This window comes from Styela clava, chromosome 5 (genome assembly GCF_964204865.1).
Source record: "Styela clava chromosome 5, kaStyClav1.hap1.2, whole genome shotgun sequence".
NCBI classification, from domain to species: Eukaryota; Metazoa; Chordata; class Ascidiacea; order Stolidobranchia; family Styelidae; genus Styela; species Styela clava.
Window position 1 is genome coordinate 6,846,260 of NC_135254.1, and position 21,165 is coordinate 6,867,424.

A 21,165-nucleotide genomic window follows, 5' to 3' on the forward strand; every position below is an offset into this window, starting at 1 on the left:
GATTTCAAATAATCGTCAATTCCACCACGCTTTCGTGAAGTAGTGCGATTTACTGAATTAATGAAAGTTTTATAACGTTTCATTGCATCAGTGTTTTGACTACCAGGCGTTTCGCCAGATTACTGGCGTGATTGAAGAGTGGCAAGGGTGGCAAAATAGGATATTTTTACCGAATGAAATATTTTACCCAATTGTCGAAGACCAGGTATTTTTAATATACTGGATGTCTCAAATGTATGTAGGTAAACACTTTAAATATTGATTTGTCTTTCAGGTACTCATCATAGAGCGTTCATTTCTTCAGGAAACATAGTATGGATAAGTAGTAAAATGTGGGTATTATTTAAAGGCATTCAACACGCTGGACATTCTAATGTTGGTGAGCTATTTCCACCCGTTCTCCTTTTTTACAAGGATCCATTCTTACGCAACGGCGAAAGTCAAAGTTTGTTATTTGGAGTTTAAATGATGATTTAATAAATTGGCAATAATGGCAATTCTACTAATAATAATTCCTTTCTAAAATTTGGGAAAAATTTCGCACAATAATTTGTTACCTTGCTTGACATTTCTAATTTTACAAAGCGGTGTTTGTGCGCTTTAGAAGTAGATTAGAAGTAGAACGTACCCAAATACTACTCCTCCAATTTGTCGTTTCTGTTTGTTAGCAAGAGTCGTGGGGTAATTCTCGCGGAATTCAGCCCAGGCAAAGTGGCCTATTTACAGGATATATGAGCGGTAAAATGCAATGCTATTACTTGATAATAAGAGAATGACATCGAAAGGTTATTGTTACTAACGATAAATGGCACGGTGTTGTTTTGGCTGGCCAGCCAAGTTCGCCCTCTTAAATTATGTAAAGTGCCCGCCCCTGCGTAAGCCACAGACAGAAATAGGATAGGATTCAAATATTTATACTTAAGCCGATAAGACGGCTTGACCTAATGGGGAACAATGGCCTCTCGTCCGGTTACCATTCCATGTCGGATATGGGATCAGTTAGTTACTTGTTTTCGGAAGCATGGACTTGAGCCGCAACCGACCAGCAGTTACGTGAACCACCCTCCTCTCGCACATAACTATCCCCGCAGAGTTGCGGTGGCAAGCGTATTCCTAACGCTGAGCCGCACCGCCGCGCATAAGAAGGCCAGGCCGACAAGCCCGTGATTGAAGGTTTTCTAATCTATACCATCACACATTGGCAGGAATAAAATAAATAATGAAATGAAACTAACCTTGTGTTCATGCAGTCGTGCTGTCTGTTGGCAGATGTACGGTATCGGTATTCATCAGAACCGCATATTTGTAAGCCTTCTGTGCTACCCAAATTTTCCCTAGTTAAGTCACGAATGCGATATCCAGCAATGTACAGACTGGCGTATCGGCACGTTTATTCAATTCTGCATTTGCGGATCTCTCACGGACTAAATAAGTACGTTAACCTGGCCACTAATTATCGTGCCGATCAAATCTTTGTGACCAGTGCAGTTAGACTAGGCTACTACCGTGCGCAGTTATACTAGTTACAAAGCTAAATTGTACCAATATATGCGTACAAATACGGTTAAATTAATTGTTTTAAAATCAATGTACGATATAGATATAATGACATAAAACAAACAAACAACAATATTCAAACCAACAAGCATAGTGCCGGTACCGCCATAGCGAAATCAAAGTCGACTTTCTTGACAGGCAGGAAAAAAGAACCCACCGCAGGCCGCAGCCTGGTTTACGGGCTACAAGAATTGGCGGGCTTTTCAGTGAAGCGTGGTAATAATGTTTCCACCACGCCTGGCGCCTTACGGAAATATTCTTCCTACGTCGGTACTAAGTTCGCTAGCTTCGCTTACAAACTGGTTAACATGTACGTAATCTTCAAATTTTAGGCTATCCGCCATTTAAAAATACCATAGTGTCCCTATTTGTATAATATAATGTATTTCTATGTATGCGTTTCACAAGACCTTGGATTTGAGTAGGTTTTAGCCGGGTCTGGGGTCTATACTCAGACCACAAATGGGAGAAAATATATATCTAGTTCTCTTCTCCGGCCGCTGGGCTGGAAGTCGGTCCCGTTTTCTTGCGTCTTTTTTTTTTGCTGTTTTAGGTGTTGAATTGTACAGTAAACAACCAATTCGGAAGTCTTGAGTCTTTTAAATTATTCACCACAGCACCGAACCGAAACCATATCTGTGACATAACAAAGATAAATAGGATCAACGCCAGAGACGTATATTGACGCCTGTATTATATTTGGCGTCACAAATCAAATAATGCAAGCAATGGCGCACAATATTCCCGTGCCAGAATCGCTATCATTGCCACCATGTTTAAGAAATACCTATACAGTTATTATTACTCAATCTAAAACAGTGCATCAAAATGAACAACATAACAATACATATTGATGCAACCATTTTATATCCTATCCCCAGCAAGTTATGGACCTTTCCCCGACCTTTGACCCCCGAAAAATTTTTCCCATACTTTACCTTCGCAAAATTTTCGGGGCCATTTTAAGAGTGCTTTTGCGAGTTGGCGCCTGTAAAATGGGTTATGTGTTACAAACCATCATTATGATTTATCGAATACAACAATCTGTTTTTTGAAAGTACCGGTAAAGAGTTTCAGGCTAGTCTATCACAGCTATTTCTACACTAATTTTTATTACTGCAATCAAATTAAAACTCCTAGGAAGACAGAGTGATCTTTTAATTATCTGATTTATATTTAATTTTCCGAAACACAACTGAAAACTAAGTAATAAAGTTCAAAAACGCGAAAACGAGGTAATGTTTACAACCACACTTGAAAATCTGTCTGAGTGAGAAAAGTGTCTGAGCGGATGCGAAAAGGGGGCATTGTTACGTCATTTTTTGCATCTTGCTGATTGGCCAATGTCACGAAGTAAACAAGGAAAACGATGCTCGGGAAAAGGTCCTTAGCCATTAGGCGTGCACGTAATTTACGGATTTATTTCGAGTTACAGATGGGAGGTTACGAATTAAGTGAGAAAGTAAGTTTAGAAACGTCGAACCAGATAAGTAAGACATGTGAATAAATATTTATTTTCCGTTATTCGAATGTTTTTTATTTTTACGTATTATTTACTTGTTCCAGTTTGCCGTTACATATGATATATATGTTGCGTTTCTATTCCCCACCAAGTGTTGAATAGTAATGCTTGACCATTCTTTATTGGACACGAAGTGGACATAACGATCGTTTCAAAATTTTGTTGTTATTGTTATTTGTCTCCGTCTCCATTTTTAAAAAATCGCTTTTCTCTTCGAATACTGGACCAATTGCTTTGATATTTTCAGTGGTTAAAGATAAAATTTTTCTCCAGAAGGCTATTACTTTTTTTCGCTATGACGTCATCAAAATTATTGCCACTGGGTGTCCATATATTTGAGCATAGCTCTCTTGTTTGTTTAATGAACGTTTCACTGACCCTTGACCCCAGAAAAAATCTCTATAAATTTTAATATTTATTTTGAGAGTTTTGTGGAGAGTGGACGATTACAAACTGGTTTACTTGTTCCAAATCGTCATTTTTGTTAAAATATTCAACTACGTGTCGCTTACAGCTACTGTTAGCTAATTTTAGCATAGTCTATCTCGGATTTTCGTGAATAATATTGGGAAGCTAAAGATCATCGGAGGACAGAGTAAGAAATAGAATATTCGATTTAAAACTAATTATTGGAAACACATTTGAAAAAAGCAGTGAGATGGCGGGCATGAACATGGGTTATGAACAAACGTTGGAGATTTAGTTAGGTAGACGGGTGAAGTTGGACTTTGATCTAACGAAAGCTGAGAAATAGCCTTAAACTTGCTAGTTCGTCGGTTCGTAATTTTGATAACGTACTATCTCGTTCAAATATACTTGTGGCAATGGCCACATAGGTACGAATCCGAAATAGTGTCACGGATTTTATTATCCGTGTGTTTTAATTTAGTTTGTCCTTTTATATTTGCCTATATGCTTTTCGAGGGCCCTTGGTTTGGATATACTTCATCCCTGTCCGGTTACTGTGGGACTCCGAACACCATCGAGTCGTGAGAAAAAGAGCTTCCCGCCTCTTCTCCGGTCGCCGCGCTGGTGGCCGGATGTGCTTTCCTGTGTTCTCTGTTTGCGGAATCTGAGTCTTCTGATTCAATACACACGGTAGATCAACATCTTTCTACTGTGACAATGGCGAGCACGCCAGGATTTGATCAACATCTTCTACCGTGACAAATAGCTCGATGGTGTGACGCATCGTGCGTCCTTTTCATGTGAGGTAAATTATGTGCCAGATGATTGCAGAACACCCTGCCGCAGTAGGGTGGTCGGTCACCTAATCGCTGGTCGATTACTGCGTCCTACACTATTAAGCCCATGAATCTGGAAACAAATAACTGGCTAACTAATTCCACAACCGACATAGACTGGCAACCGCTCTGGAGAAGCCACGTCCCTCTCCGCGAGGAAAAAATGAAGTTCTAATCTTGGTAATTGATGTTTACATCTCTTTCCTTGTTTATTCCTGCGACCATGACCAATCAGCAAAAAGTCAATGATGACGTAACAATTGTAATTTTTTGCAGCCGCTCGGGCATTTTGTCCACTCGGATAGATATTAAAACATGGTCGTTATCATTGCAGTTTTGCGTGTTATTTGTAGGAATTCAGTTGTATTTCCGAAAAGACTAGCTTAAAATTAGCTATTACTGTCTGCAAGCGGCACGTGGTTGTTTATTTTAATAAACATGACGGGTTTGAACATGTAAACTAGTTTGTAAACGTCCAGAGTCCCAAAGCACTCACATAATGAATATAAAAAAATTTTCAAACCATCATTATGATTCATCACGCAGGCTACAACAATCTGTTTTTTAAAGTACCGGTAAAGAATTTTAGCCTAGTCTATCACAGCTATTTCTACATTAATTTTTTATTACTGCAATTAAAAACTCCTAGGAAGACAGAGTGATCATTGAAGTATCTGATTTATATTTAAGTTTCCGGAACACAACAGAAAACTAACGAATAGAGTTCAAAAATGCGAAAACGAGGTAATGTTTATGACCACGCTTGAAAATCTGTCTGAGTGAAAAAAGTATCTGAGCGGAGCGAAAAGGGAGCATTGTTACGTCACTTTTTGCATCTCGCTGATTGGCCAATGTCACAAAGTGAACGAAGAAGTCGATGCTCGGAGAAAGGTCCATAGCAGGGATGGGCAACATCCGGCCCGCGGCGAGATTTCGACCGGCCCGCTGACTGTATCCAATCACACTCTGTAATGTGGTCCGGTCCGACGCATCATTCCTGAAAGTTGCCGATTGCTCTACTCACCGCACTGCCAGTGCTAGCTGGTGAAAGGAACAATTGCCTTAGTGAACAGACAATTGCGTTAGCACACTTGTTAAACAAACAATATAAGGTCAAAGCAGAGAGCGTTGTAAGCATTCCCCACTACTGTTATCAGTTATATTTAGATTCCAAATATAAATAGATTTTAGAAATTAGATTTTATATTAGGTTTTATTGTTGAATTGGATACCAAAGTAGTATTTGTAATAATCCGACCCGCCGAGGATTTCATTTTTCCACACCTGGCTCGCCGACTAAAGAAGGGAGTATAGGGAGAATTTTGTGGGGTCAAAGTTCGGGGAAACATCCATATCCAATCAATGACAATGCCATTGATCCCATCTATCCCAGTAACTTTTTATAAGCTTTGTATTTTTATTGCTCCACAGCATCATCTAGTGGCTTCATCGATTTTAAACTCTTCTCGGAAAAAAAGAGGAGGAGATCGATAGGTGGGAACAAGCGAGATTATCTGCTGGGTTTTTGGGCTAACACGTATCAGTACCGTACCGCGTAATTGCTAGATAGGCTAGGCGAAACAAGAACAACCAATAAACAACGTACGGTAACCGTACCGGTATATTAGACTTTCAAATTTAATGAGTCTCAGTTCAGGTACTGTATTAGTTAACATACGGTACCGGTACTCTTCATACCGTTATTTCGATCTTTAATTGCCATACGGTACGGTATACCGGTACGGTACCGGTACCAACTGCAAAACTGAAGGATTCGAAACGGAACGTAAAAAACTAGCGGGCTCCCAGACACACTTGCACGGATTTTCATACATGGCTGCATGGTGGTAAATATTAGCATCTTTTTTGTGGATTTACGGTTTTGTTTACTCTCCCGATTCTATAATCAGTTTTATTTATTTTGTTTTTATCAATTATTTTATCGCCTATTATGCTGATTGTATACTTATTTATTTATCTATCTATATTTATTATCTAGAGCCAAGATTAAAATAATCTGCAAAACCAATTTTATTATTAAACATGAAATCAACTTATTAATCGTTGTATTGAGGACATTGTGGTTATTTCAATGCAGCAATGTTGCTCGGAATAAAATCGCCACCAAATATAATCTAAATTTTCAGTCTTAAAGATTCTTTCATTTCCTGAAAAGCTTTGTTTTTCAAATTTTCTACTGCTGTACGGGTTTGAATATTTTACAATATTTCAGCAAAGTCAGCTCTGCAGCTAGAGTCTAGACAACTAAAGCCATGTCTGCATGTCGTGCCGTTACCAATGCGCGATATTGAGCATTAGTCTTGTATTTTGTTGAACGATTCATTTGAAGATTTGTTTGCGTAATTAAAAAATGATTTTTAAAATGATCAGACCCCACTTGTGAAAATAGTCGAGTGACCCTGCTCTAGACTACACCTATATTGACTGGTTTTCATCTTTGATAATTCTTTTTTTCTCAACAGTCGCAACTTAGTTCGAACAGCTAAAAGTATATCAAATTGAAGTCATGGCTAATAGAGCAAAGCGTGGCAGCAAAAAAGACAACGTGAATCTTTTCAAAGATGGATTAAACTGGGACAAATATTTACAAATTTGTAACTTGCCTGCAGCACCGAAGGAATGCTTCGCACAAAACCATAGTGAGACTTTGGTGAATAATTTCCAAGTTTATGATAAACTAGAAGCACAAGATCCCAGGAGTCCAACATCTGTTTGTTTGTCCACCGTGGTTTCATTACAGGGACTTAGAATACTGTTGAGACTTGATGGAGGAGATGCGTGTAACGATTTTTGGCGTTTGGTGGATTCTGGTGATATTTACCCCCTTGGAACGCAAGAATCTAAGGGGATATTGCTTCAACCTCCCCTGGGATACACAAGAAATATGTCAACATGGTCAAACTTTTTAGCAAAAAATAGAGAAAAAGGTAAAAAAGCAGGAAAAGACTGCTTTTTGCCTGAACCACAACCTCCAGACCAAAATTTATTCGAACTAGGGATGAAACTTGAAGCTGTCGACCGCAAAAACCCTGATTTGATTTGCCCTGCGACAATCGGAGATATAAAAGGTGACCAAGTGTTTGTTTCTTTTGATGGGTGGCGTGGTGCAATGGACTATTGGTGTCATTATGCCTGTAGGGACCTGTTCCCTGTGGGCTGGTGTTATGAGAATGATCATCCTTTAACCAACCCTGGGAATAAGGGAGATAACCCTGCTGTAGAGGAAAGATTAAAACAACTTGCTGACAAATCGAAACGGCAGACTAGAAGTGGCGCTGGTAATATTACAGAAACGGAAAAGGGGTCTGGAAAGAATACTTCCAATGAAGGCAATTCGGCAGGAAGATCTGAATCACCGTATGTTAAAAGTACAAGAGGACGAGGCAGGAATAGGGTTTCTAGATCACTAACGCCGGTTACTAGAACAGCTGAAGTCTCGTCCAAATCACCTGCGATTAGAGATGATAGAATTCCCACTGTTCAAGGTTCTTCAGTGACAGAATCATCAGCAGATTCTGAGACTTGTGATTCTTCAGTCTCTTCACAACAATCTTCAGAATCCTCGTCTTCAGAAAACGAAGCAGAAACTTCCACTGGAGTTGAACCGAAAAAGCAGGAGGACCAAGAAACAGAAGATAACAATGATGATTTAACGAGTGATATAGATGAATCAGTAGTTGAAGTCAAAAATTCAAAAGAATCGGAAAGTCTTGAAATTTCTTCTGCAAGGAAAAAAGAAAAGCATGAAAAGAGATTGAAAAAGAGGAGAAAGATTAAAAAGAAATATAAACGAATGTACCAGCTAGGTGAAATTGATTCTAAAATTTATAAAGAGCGAAAACGTTTTGCTTCAACGGGAGATGAAAATCATTTTCTAGTTCGCTCGAAAAAAAGGAAGAAGAATAAACGCAAACACTCGATGTCATCAGTGTACGATTCGCCAAGGAAACGAATTCTCGGCTTTGGCACACAAACATCAACTAGTTTGACAAATTTTGCAACTCAAAGCTTATCGTTACAATCTCCTTCCTTTTTAGAACATACTTCACCGACTTCACTTTTCGGTTTTAGTCGGGACGAAATTGTCAAAAAGGCAACTGAAGGCTGGCCTTCAAGACTTATGGGGAGCTCAAAAATGGTTGTAACATCAGATAACAAGTTGGGAAAGTTCGGTTCGAGTAAAATAACAGAAAACTCATGTCAAACGACTCAAGCTGAGACAAAAGGGAGTAATAATGATTCCATGGATGTTGATAATGCACAAGTTACCACAACAACGCAAATAGATGAACAAAAAATCACAGAAAAAGACTCAAAGCAGCCTGATTCAACGACTTCTGAAATTTTATCGAAAATTTCATCGCAGACTGTATCTTCAACTACAAATCCTCTTCAATCACCTTCACCACAACCTGCAGAACCTCGAAGTCCGAAAGAAACAAAAATAGACATACATATTCGAGAATCGTCACCACTAGAGGAGCCTAGGAGAAAAATGTCTCGAAACCCCCAACGCTGGACAGTTTCTGATGTCGTAAGTTACGTCCGTGAAAACGAGTCTGCTCTCGTAAACCACATTCATTTATTTCAAACGCATGAAATTGATGGACAAGCACTTCTACTGCTTAATAGCTCACTTGCAGTTAAATATATGAACATGAAACTTGGACCAGCGCTGAAACTTGCCAGTCTTGTAGAACGAGTAAAACAACTTGTTCCACCTCCAAGAAGTTCTGCAGAGTGATTGCCCAGTACATGTATATTTTTCACGAGGCTGTCAGAACCAATGGAATTTGGCTGTATTTAGGACTTTCTTGAGAATTTTAGACTTGACTTATAATGTTTACTTTGGCAATTGGAATTGGTTAGTCTGATCAAAACATAGATTTCATTCAAGATCCAACTGCGGAAAAAATTAAAAAGGAGGAAAGCAAAAACTTTTTTGAAGTTTGTACACTTTCAAAATTTGATTTTACAGAGATGGAGAATTTTGCGTTTATTTTTTTATACTGTATTCAACTCTAGCTATCGCTGGCTTTAGCAATTATGCTGGAAGAGATTTTCCTCAAGTCTCTTATAACTCGGGTTAAGGTTGAATTAGTAGGACAAAGAACACTGATAGGTTTATAGTCAAGTTTTTCAGAATTGAAAATTTGTTTAGTATTCGAAGCTTTTCGGGGTCTAAATATCAGACTTCTGGCTACGAAATTTCTAATTAAAACTCAAACGCATCCAAACGAAAAAATTACACAGATTGTGCCATGTCAGAGTCTAAACGTGGAGACAGAACCAAATATTTTGAATTTGCTCTTATTGATTTCCTAGTTCCTAAACCATGGCCAAGACCCTCATTTCTCATTTTATGTGTGTTGTTGTTTTGGTGTAAAAATCATTTTCTTCAAATTCTTCATTGTATTTATTTCAATCACTGGTGCACCATTTTGTTAATTTGTTGTCATGTATTTACCGTAATCAAGTTTTTGTTTGTGTAATAATATCATATATTTCAAGCCACTCATTTTGAGACATTTTATCTGGGATTCCACATTGCTTACATTTATTTTTCATTTGTTCTAAACCAGTGGTTCCCGAACCGCGCCCCAAACTTATTGTTTGGTGAAAAAATGATTGAATTTGATTATTCAATGGAAAAATACAATGTGCTATGATTATTCGACTTATTTAATTAATTTGTAATCTTTGTTTTTTGGCGGCGATGATAAAGCACAAAACTTAAAAGATCGCTCAGAGACCAATTTCCCTAATTTCTGAATGACCGTGCTTTGAGCAGGTTTCTTGAAAAAAAATTTTTTTGACTTCATTTTCTCAAAATATTAATATATATTCCATCTGGACTCCTGTGTGTTTTTTTCTCATGCAAATTCCCAACACCGTTTTGTCTGATTTCCAGCTCTCCTAACCTTGTGGCGTTTGAAATGTTTTTGAATAATGTGGAACATTTTTGAAGAAGCGTCTGACACAAATGATTTTTCATGTTCGCAATGTACCTATTTATGACAACAATCATGTTTTTTCTTGAAGTAAAATTTTCAAAATATCAATTTTTTGTCCCAACTTATTATTTTTAATAAAATAAATTTTCAACATATCATTTTTCTGCCCATAGGTTCTGGGATGGGGTTCTTGATCAGATTTCCAAGGTATATCCGTTTCGAGTCTGTGGACCATTCAATCATTTTAATCAAATTGGTCTTTTCAAGCATACAAAGATAGCTACAATAATTTGAGAAAATTTTTCCAACTGGGATGACAGAGGCCTTGCGCATTCTGATTCTGTGGGTTCGAATACCATGCAGGGTTAAAAATGTGCGAGAGGATTGCTGGATCCCTCGCCACTGTAGGGTGGTTCGCGTAACAGCTGGTCGGTTATGGCTTAGTCCACCATCAAGTCCATGCATCTGAAAACAACTAACTGGTCAACCAATCCCTACCTGCGTGGGTTCGCAAGTTAGAATGCTGTGAGAGATAACTATGAAGAGTCGTCGAGAGGATTGCTGGACTCAACGTCCTGGGGCAGTTCAGTAACTGCTGGTCGATCACGGCTTCCTCCACCATCAAGTCCATGCTTCCGAAAACAAATAACTAACCAATCCCATACCCGTCATGAACTGGTAAATGGACGAGAAGCCACTTTCCGCTCCCTCAGGATAAATATGTAAATCCTATCCTATGTTTTGGATTCTGTGGAGCTGTGGTCAGATTTGTCACAAGATTGGAATACGATGGTACTTTCCTCAGGTCTCACGCTCCTGATTTTAGTCATGATTTGCTATGAATGACTTTGAGGAAGAGTTTTAAAACAGCCAATTCAATTGCAGAGTTATTTGGCAAAACAGATGGTTTTGTTTACTAACTGCAAGCTTAATGTTAACTTTCTACTTCGGATCCGTATGTGGCTGTTGCCACAAGGATGCTTAAATTAGATAGTATTATGAAGATAAATAAGAATAACATCTCTAATCACAAAACAGCAAGTATAATTAACTGTAATCTTTTGTAAGATGACAGTCTAATTCAGAATTTCCCAACCAAACCAACTTTTTCACTTCCAATATTAAGGTCTCGTTATAATCACCATTTTCGATTGTGTTAACTTACGACTTTTATCTCGTTTATAAATGTCTATGTAGCAGTGGATATACGTTTTTGTATATATTTCAGACGCTTAATATCGCTCCGAACCCCCTGGTAGTCGTCACGGACCCCAATTTGGAAAACCCTGGTCTAATTAACTTCTTTACACAGTCTTGAACAGATTGTTGTGTGTTTGACCCTCACTGATGTATTAGAAGATGAAGTGAAAATACCTAAACAATTACTGATTAAAAAACAACAAACCTGGTTAAGATTTATTGAGAACGGACTTCATAACAAAATTGTAAAGGAACTTTATGGACACCCTGTATATTGAGAACGGACTTCATAACAAAATTGTAAGGGAACTTTATGGACACCCTCTATATAGCTCTGATTTGAACTGGTGAGATTCGAGGTTTGCCATATAATTGTGAACTTATTGTTTGCTTTTGCAATATAAATGAAAAAATCCTTTCTCTCCCTGATCATACATAGAATGTAGCACCTTGGTACTATAAAATGAATGTATTACTAAGGCTAGTGTTTTTTGTTAGTATCTAGTCACACAAAAAAATAAAGCAATAAAGACACTATTTGAAAAATCAGGTCTGGCATTTTCCACTCAAGAGTGACATATACACTCTGGCATCATAAAATATATATTCAGCACAGTGGTGAAAGATGAAGAGAATATAAAAAGAATACTTAGGACGACTAATTTTACGACGTTTGAAGAAATTTATGTTAATAAATTAAAAGATGTTTTTGAACTCATTAGGGTTTTCTGTTTATGTGAGGCCCTATTATGTTGGCTATGAAAAGTCTATGTCAGCCTTAAAAAAGGATGCCCTTTTCAGGTTGTCTAATAAAATGTTGATAATTAACCATGACAGTCAGAATTGGAAATAAGTTGTCAATTGCTAAATTTAGTCTGACTCAACCCAAACAAATTTGCGTTCATCTGTTTGATAATTGAGTCTTCATCATATCCAAATCATTACAAGACCCTCGACAACACCAGGACGTATTCAACCAAAATAAAATGGAGCACTAACTCGAATTGAGTCACTTTCGCTCTATATTGCTTAATACCTTCACAAAATATTTAATCTAATCGAGTTATCCCTACTCCATTGGCAGTTCATAAAAATGCATGAATGAGATCTACACAACAAAGATTTATGCTAATCTGTGCATAGCTAGTGACCAACACACTAAGGACCTTTTGAAAAGGATAAAACGACAGTTGAAAGCATTTTTCTTAACAAATGAATATTCACAGTGATACAAGAAAACTTAAGGCAATATGAAAATGTAATATTGATTTTGAGGAAAAAACCAGCCTTGAAAAACCCAATCAAAACACCAATGACTTTTGACTTATAGATCGTCCAATTTGTCCAACAATTGTAGATCACAGTGAATGAACAAGATAAAAACAAGAATATCGGTCGGAGACCGAACACTTATCGGTCGAAACTGCGGTTTCGATTCATGACTATATGGACACCGCGTGTCCCATCACTAATTAATTAATAACTCGCTGATTATACGACATAATTCATCCAAGATCCATAGGCTTCTGGTCCGAGATATGATGAATGCACATGCAAAAGCAGATTCAAATGTTCAAAACATTGATTATTCAAAATAGATATTTAACAATCAGAATAAGAAAAGGCTTCTTCAATAAAATAGAAATCATTCCAGAAAATCTTCAATTCTATTCTTTTCCCAAAATGAGTGTAATACATAAGGCTTGAGAGCAATTTAACAACAAAATAAAAAGGTTTCATAACTATTATTCTAAATAAAGGAAAAAAGTTTGTTCTCTAAACAAACATCTCTAAAATTATTAGTCAATCTAAGCTTTCTTTTCTTTTTTTGTTTTCTTTTTTTCATCTTTTGGTTTTTTATTTTTCTTTCCGAGCACTTTCATCAGGCTCTTACTCATGAAGTAAGGCTTCTCTTCAGAGCCATCATTCCTTTCTAAGTCTTCCACTGTAACACAAGAATCAAAGGTTTAAGTGTAGCCCTCAGGGGTGGTCTTGGGGGTCGAACCCCCCCTTTTGAAATGTGAATATAATAAAAGTATGATTCAGTATCATACAGAGCAATTATTCGTGGCTTTGAACACTTTTTAGCCTCTCAAGACTCATGAAAACACACGCTTTCCGGCGCTCGACCGGACCCGCTTGCTCGTTCCGATCTAACTTGGCGAATTAAAATTTCAGTACCCCCCCTCCTTTTGAAAACTTCTGGCTACTCCCACAGTAGCCCACACATAGCTTATCCCTGACAGGGGCAATTTGCGGACCGCCGGCCAAATACAGCATGTTGAGTAAGTCAATCTGGCCTACCTGATGCTGCCACAACCGAACAAAAACCAAGTTTTCATGTTTTAGCTAAAAAATAGTTCAAGGAATTTGTTGAAATTGCGATTAAATTTAGTTTTAGCATGAGGCTTATTGTTTTCCACTTTTGCTATTGTAACACTGTAAATATTGTTCATAAAATGTAACTTTTCACGCTTACATGGCCCGACAGTCCAGGTGGGCAAAATTTTTGACCCCTGGTAGTATAAATGTTCAGTAGCTGAATGCCATTTTTGATTCCCTTTGACTTCCCTTTTACAATACAAACTAGGGATTTAATCTGGGGTAGCACTTATTTTTCTGATATTGGAGGCTTAGCCGGAATTGATATTTTTACCCGAAACTCATGTAGCTCAAATTGTAGCTGACCAGTGGCCTATGTGCCCCCAAAAGGGCCACGGCGTGGTTAGAGGGTGGTCAAAATGCTAGATGCAAAACTGATTTTATTTTTTCCTTTGACAAGATGAACTCCCTGTTTTTCCTAGTTTCATTGCTTGATTATGAGCAAGAAATTTGATCTGAACCTAATGGGATTTGCAATACACCAATCAAAAAAACACTATAATTACCACTGGAATGTTGAACAAGGGTCCATGAGTGCTAAAATCTTCCGGAAGAGGGCCACGAGTAATAAAATGTTGGGAATCACAGAGCTACAGGGCGTAGTTGAAGTGAAATAATTTTATTATTCGAATATCTCAAAGTCTGGGTGCGAATAAAAAGTTCAAAACTCCACAAATATGGTAAAATATATTCCTGAAGTATCACTGTGTGTATTTTACATACTTACTTAGCTGATTCAAGAGTTTTGCTGCACGCTAACACAAATATACTTCTGTAACGTTTCATCTGACAAAGGTCAGACGTCTCCAGACATACATAACTATTCTTCACCTTGGTCAGAAGAAACGCTACAGAAATATGTTTGTGTTGGTGTGCAACAAGACTCTTGAATCACTTAGGACAGTTATTTTTACTCTTGCTACAGCATCTTTGTATTATATTCATACGAATCCATCAGCACAAAAGCATTGAAGAAGGATAAGGTAGTCTCGCAGAAATCAAATCATTAGCGCTAGAAAACATAGATCTGGCTATGACTAAAAGATCAGACACTTACAGAAACATAGAAATATTGTGTCCACAGCCATTCCATATGTGTTGAAGAAGCCTGCCGCAATAATATAAGCTCCAATGCCAATGATCTGTAAAAAGGATTGATTATAATAATTATCTACCGATTATCATCATCAATCACTACTTTTTAATAACAAGGGTAAAATCCCGGCATTTTTCAAAATCTGATGAAATTTAGCACTGTCAAGCGGTCAGTAAGAGGTCTGGCTACCAGTACAAGGATATGAATATAAATTCAGTTTCCAAATCTTATGATATAATAAAGCTTCATAAGTATCTCGGAAAGAGGAGAGGCAATAACAGGATTTCATGCTATTGTTGAGAAAAATTTACAGCGCGAAAAAGTTAACCGTGTAGGGCAGGAATAGTCTCGATGCTTTGACTTGGATAGTGCTGGAAGCTGTAACCAAATAGCGATTATAGAAATCACACTGCGAGAAAGCAAGCAGCCATCCCACATATAATATTTTCGGAGCGCCTCGTAACTCCCAATAGGGCAGGGTTTCCCAAACTAGGGTCCGTGATGACTGCACAGGGGGTTCGCAACGATATGAAAAGAGTCTGATCGATCTTTAGGGATTGATTTCAATCAAAAAACCATTGCATCTTTTTTGTTGAGCGTTGCGGACGAATATCCATTACTGTTGGAAAAAACAATTAAAAATTATTTTGCCATTTGGAACAACCCACATGTTCGAGGCAGCATTTTCAGCTCTTACGTATATGATGATGAAATACAGGTTGACACTTAGAGTTGGATCTATGAGTTTGCTCATCAAAAATTGCTCTGAGAATCGATAAATTGTGCAGTAACTTCATCCATTACATTAATGCCGTTTGTGTTGTGAATAAAACATTATAACCTACTTCCTCGTTGGTTAGGCATAGGAATTGATACGACATAGGATGGGGGTCCCTCAAAACTAAGATTCACAAATAGGGGTTCGGGGCTTAAAAAAGGTTTGGGAAACTCTGCTATAGGGTAATTAACAATATTACCGATATGTCTAGTGATCACTAACGGTTCCATTACATTTGATCCCACGTACATTTGAACCCATGACAATTGCACCTGCATACTATTGCACATATGGAAATTTTTTTTGTTTTACGGATATTTGAACCCATACTAACCCTAACCCATGGGTTTTAGCACTTGCATATAGATTGAACCCGCGGATATACGCATGGGTTCAAATGTACGTGGGTTCAAATGTACGATCACCATCACTAACGATTAGTATGATGCATCAAACTGAAGAGCCATATCAATATCAAAATACCACAATAGGCATCCAGTAGTAGTTGAGTGATGGTACATATCCTGATGCAAAAGATATCTTGTTGCCAAAGAATGCCCAACTGAGTGCAACCAGTCCTGCAGTGACAATAAGTTTGCCTGGCAAAAAGATAAATCTTATTAATATCGAATCAGAAATTTCTGCTAAATTTCATTTCGTCAGCATAGTAAAGGTTAAAATTTAAAAATACTTGAACAAAGAATTATCCCAAAATTATTTTAAAAAAAAGCATTTTTATATCTCCTTTTATATACATTCTTGATAATTCACACACAGATTAATGATTATGGGTGAGAAGATTGCCGGATTCCTCATCATAGCGATGTCAGTCACTGATCAACAGGGTTTTCCAGCTAGCGAGGAAATTTCCCCCAAAGAAAGATTAAATTGTTTTGCGATGGAATTTTTAGTTTCGTTAAATATTACCTTTTTTTTACCTATATGAGGGTGGTCTAAACCCAGGCCTGCGGGCCACATGTAGCCTGCCGCTTCATTATCTATGGCCCGCATCACATTGGAGAGTAATCAAAATATCGCATTTTGTGTTGTTTCGTTATAAAATTAATCAGAAAAATCTTTTGACATATTGTCATCACTAATGTCACTGAATTAAATAGTGTTATGGCTAGCTGGGGAAACTAGCGAAGTTGAATGATGTGCTGGGCAGTCTAAATTGTTATCTGGTATCCAGCTTTGTGGTCGGAATATATGCTAACAATATAAGCATCATAGAGAACTAAAAATCGAATGCTGATTCTATTAGCCTAGAATGGCTATGCCTGATAACTACATGTTTGTACAATAAAAGTGTTTGTTTTGTATTGCACTGGTTACCTATTCTTGGCACTATTGGGGCCCGCAAACAATGCGAAAATAATTTTGAGGTGCGCAGAGCCGTCAACCTTGGACCACCCTGACCTATATACTTATTTGGGCTTTAAGCACACATTTAAAACCGTTTAAAAGTCAGAGTGAGAGTAGCAAATATCAATAGCCTATTATCTATTAAATGTTGAATAACAAACAAAAACAGTTTATAAGTATAGTGAGGTGGAGTGAAGAGTGATAAAATAGGTTTTAAAAAGGGAATAATGTATTGAAAAAGGTTAAGACCACTGGCTCACAGTTTCATGTATCCAAGTTCATGTATTTAGGGAGACTATTTGTCATTATAGCCTCAGCCCAGGACTAGTAAACAGATGAAGATCTGTGCTCTGCAATTCAATTTCTCTCCCAATGAATTAATATAGAAGGTTGTGTATTCAGCTTTTTAAAATTTTGAAATACAACACATCTATTAGAATAGATTTGCCCAACAATTGACAAAGCTGTCAATTATCATTTGTAACAAAGGCTGCAATTGATTCTTGAGAAATAATTTATATTATAGAACAAAAAGGATTCACTGTCATATCAGATGTCTGAAACTGTATCCTTAATAATAAACTCACATTCCATGTTTTTGAATTTACGCAGAGCAAACTAAAGTAACACTGGAACAAAAGTAAGATGGTAACAGGATATCACAAGGACGCTTTGGAAATCCCAGATACAAACTTTTGACAAAACACATAAACATCCACATCCTCTATATTAAATAACCTTTTTGGGCTCCAAACTTATATCTGGTAACTAACAACGGTATTTTTAGGAACTCGGTGTGAATTTACAAAAAATGTGTGAAGTGGTGATAATGATAATGCATCATCATGTGACATAATATGTCAGTTTAAAGCCTTATTCCTGGTCACCCAGCAACCCAGATTTGTCAAACATTTATTGATTGACACAGATATCATTGACCAACTACAGGTAAAATTACAATACTGATTTGGAAAAAAAGATTTAGGCCCTTTCAAAATTAATATCTTATTATGTATCAGTGGTTATATGTAACAACAACATAAGGGAAGCGTATGTATTTTTCAATATATTCTTTATATAGAAAGTACATGACAAATCCCATTTACATCCCACAGTCCCAAATTCAAATAGGTATTCACCACGAAGTGATATTTAACCCCTCAGAATATCGCATTTTTTATTTTGCGTTTTAATTGGACTTATTATGGGTTCTTATATTTTGCAATATTCATGATTTAACATAAATGTACAGTGGCACTTTCGATAAGATTAATTGCAATAGATAAAAGTCTTAAAGGCAATGTAGAAGTCAAGTTTTCAATTTCAGAAAGTACACAGATACTCATTGTGTACTAAAATCTACAACAAACTTGATAACATCAACTTTAAAAAGGTTCAAGACAGTATTAAATAGCTGTTCAGGGACTTTTATCTATGTGTTATTACTAGCATTCTCTTTCCAAAGGTTTCAGACAAGTGAATGTACATACCGTATTTATTCGATTATAACGCGCAAAATTTTGAACTGAATTTTAGGCAAAAATCAATGCTGCGCGTTATACACGAGGTCTGAGAAATGCGGTATTGAAAATGTGGTTTTAAACATCTGAAACGTGCGTGCGCTCGCGCATGCACATTCCAATGCAGGACGATTTCGTGCAAGCACATGCGACAGCTCAGCGTGCGTTTGACATTCGTGCAAGCGCTCGATTTCGTGCAAGCACACGCACATGCGACAGCTCAGCATGCGTTTGACATTCCCGCTGCATGGGAGAATATTTATTTGCCATTATCGTACTGTACTGTAGATACCCATTATATATTACCCATTATCTATTATGGCAAGCAGTGTTCACTATTAGCGCACTTTTTTGCGAAAATTGCGAAGCACTTTCGCAACTTTTTTTAGGGACTGCGAAATAGCACTTTTTTCCGATTTTGAAGAGAAATAACACTTTTTTCCGATTTTGAATGGAATAAAAATTCAAAGTTAACAAATATTTTCGAGTATTAAGTTGACAAATAAGTAACATACTGGTACTTTTGTAACTCAATTCTGCATATCATAACGATATTTACCGGAATTCTAACCTATGAGATGCAGACATAGGAGATAAAGCTTTTGCATTAACAGCAAAATTCTTGTTTATAGTATGATTATTGTACAAGCACACCGATTCCGCTTCTCCCGCAAAAAACGCTCCCGGGGCGTGGGCGTTTCTTTGAACGAGAGTGGTCATGTGACTATCAATGATATCGATGAATTCAAAATGACTATAAAAGTGTTAGTAACCTGTTATAGTCACTTTGGATGAATTGTGACCAAACTGCACGATTTTCAAATCAGACGAAACTTTTAGCAGCATGTCACAGATTTGCAAAATCAACAAATTCACAAAATACCATTAAGTGCCATTTTATTGTAATCACAATGTTGAAAGGACGTGGCATTTTCCGGAATTTTGCGATATTTACACAACTATTTCTCATTGATATGTTTCAATGTTTTTTAAATCGAATATTTTTAAGGAGTACCGAATAAACATGGTGGAAACATTAAAAAATCGGCAACAAGGCCTTTTTACTGGTTAATTCCGTTGTAATCGCTAATTGTTTTTGTCACCGATCGTTTTGGCGGGGATATCCAGGTTTTGGGTAATCTATATTCCCGCCCTCTCTTTTTTACAAATATGAATTCTTGTGGGTCGCGGACATCGAAGTTTTATATTTCGGGTTTACCCGTTCGTTCACATCGGCAACAGCTGTTGAAGACATTGAGGACTCAAATTAACATTTGCGCTGGCTTTAATATTACCTATCAAGATTTGTAAATTTACCGTCCCAATTTTATGCGAATGGTAATATTATTGTCCATACCGTGATGCAGATATTTATTAAGACGATAATTAACTTTCTCATGTATTTCTATGGTGATAAACTTCGCAAATCTGAAATTGTGCCAATCCAGAATGTTGATTTGAAATAGTGATTGAATAATTCGGCTATAAAGGCATTTCTGCGTGGTCATAAGACGAGATGACGTTAATGAACAGCACTTCTTTTACAGGATATTTTTCGTATGCGACTTAATGCTAAAAAGATTGGGCTCGAGTGCTTTTTTTTTCGACTGCTCGAGTGCCTAATAGAGGTCAGGCGCTAATTGTAACTAATTCCCTCAAGTTTCAACGTGTTTTCAACAAAACAATACCCCGGCGATAATTATAGCTAAAATGTTATCGAGCAATTCACAATTCTATTTATGGAATTTGAAAATTCACCAGTTTCTTGACGATTTTGATATTGTCACGCCCTAATTATTAGTGCAAAAAATACTCCCCTTCTTCCGCGGCGGTTTGACGGGTTCTTTGTTCCATTCTTCAGAAAGTTCTGACACCGGGGATATCGAATACTGAATCCGGAGGGTTGAATCCCTGTCCACTTACTGGTGATTTTCCGTTTTGAAATGCGTGAAACATTCTCTATTTTAAATTAAATGACGTTTCGGCGGCTAGAGTTCTCCCCGAAAATGATGTGTTCCAGACGTTAGTTAGACGATAGATAAAACATTAGATTATTAATTTTCGTGACGCCCCGTTTTCGAAAATACAAAGTTATATCGCAAAAAAATGCGTTATGATACATTTGGAATGAAACATTATTTACCGTGAATTCGGTCACATTTTACTCTCCATGACACCCGGTATCCGAAAATACAGTTGTATCTCGAAAAATGTGTTTTGTTACATTTAAAATAAAACATTTTTGCGATTAATTTAGATCATATTTTGCTTTTCACGACACCCGTTTCCGAACATACAAGGTTATATCGCAAAATGTGTTTTGTTACATTTAAAATAAAACATTTTTGCGATTAATTTAGATCAAATTTTACCTTTCACGGCAACCCGTTTCCGAAAATACAAAGTTATATTACAAAAAATGCGTTTTGTTACATTTATTTTGCATTCCCAATAAAATACATATTTTCCCTAATTAAGGTCGTCGATGAATCTGTTCCTGTCGTTCAAGCTCGACACACGTTTGGA

At 37.1% G+C, this 21,165-nt stretch overlaps 2 protein-coding genes and 1 long non-coding RNA gene across 3 annotated transcripts in view; 1 reads left to right on the forward strand and 2 right to left on the reverse strand.

Annotated features, from left to right (window-relative positions):
- Nucleotides 1-1,669, reverse strand: part of LOC144422821 (uncharacterized) — a 58,915-nt gene extending 57,246 nt beyond the window's left edge. The window contains exon 1 of the long non-coding RNA XR_013475398.1: nucleotides 1,236-1,669. This is a non-coding gene — a long non-coding RNA (uncharacterized LOC144422821). The remainder of the gene's footprint in view (nucleotides 1-1,235) is intronic.
- A 4,188-nt stretch (nucleotides 1,670-5,857) lies between these two features.
- Nucleotides 5,858-10,453, forward strand: LOC120344383 (uncharacterized). The gene is made up of 2 exons (XM_039413582.2): nucleotides 5,858-6,170; nucleotides 6,807-10,453. The coding sequence occupies exon 2, from the start codon at nucleotides 6,851-6,853 to the stop codon at nucleotides 9,086-9,088; it is 2,238 nt and encodes a 745-aa protein (XP_039269516.2). The 5' UTR covers nucleotides 5,858-6,170; nucleotides 6,807-6,850; the 3' UTR covers nucleotides 9,089-10,453.
- Nucleotides 10,454-11,952: 1,499 nt separating this feature from the next.
- Nucleotides 11,953-21,165, reverse strand: part of LOC120345044 (choline transporter-like protein 2) — a 30,052-nt gene continuing 20,839 nt past the window's right edge. The window contains exons 17-19 of the mRNA XM_039414420.2: nucleotides 16,238-16,353; nucleotides 14,938-15,022; nucleotides 11,953-13,443 (exon numbers count right to left, since the gene is read on the reverse strand). Of these exons, the coding sequence (XP_039270354.2) occupies nucleotides 13,307-13,443; nucleotides 14,938-15,022; nucleotides 16,238-16,353 (338 nt within the window). The 3' untranslated portion in view covers nucleotides 11,953-13,306. The remainder of the gene's footprint in view (nucleotides 13,444-14,937; nucleotides 15,023-16,237; nucleotides 16,354-21,165) is intronic.

Bases quoted from the DNA above. Each gene is read 5' to 3' on its own strand.
- LOC120344383 (XM_039413582.2), top strand. From the start codon at position 6,851: ATGGCTAATAGAGCAAAGCGTGGCAGCAAAAAAGACAACGTGAATCTT.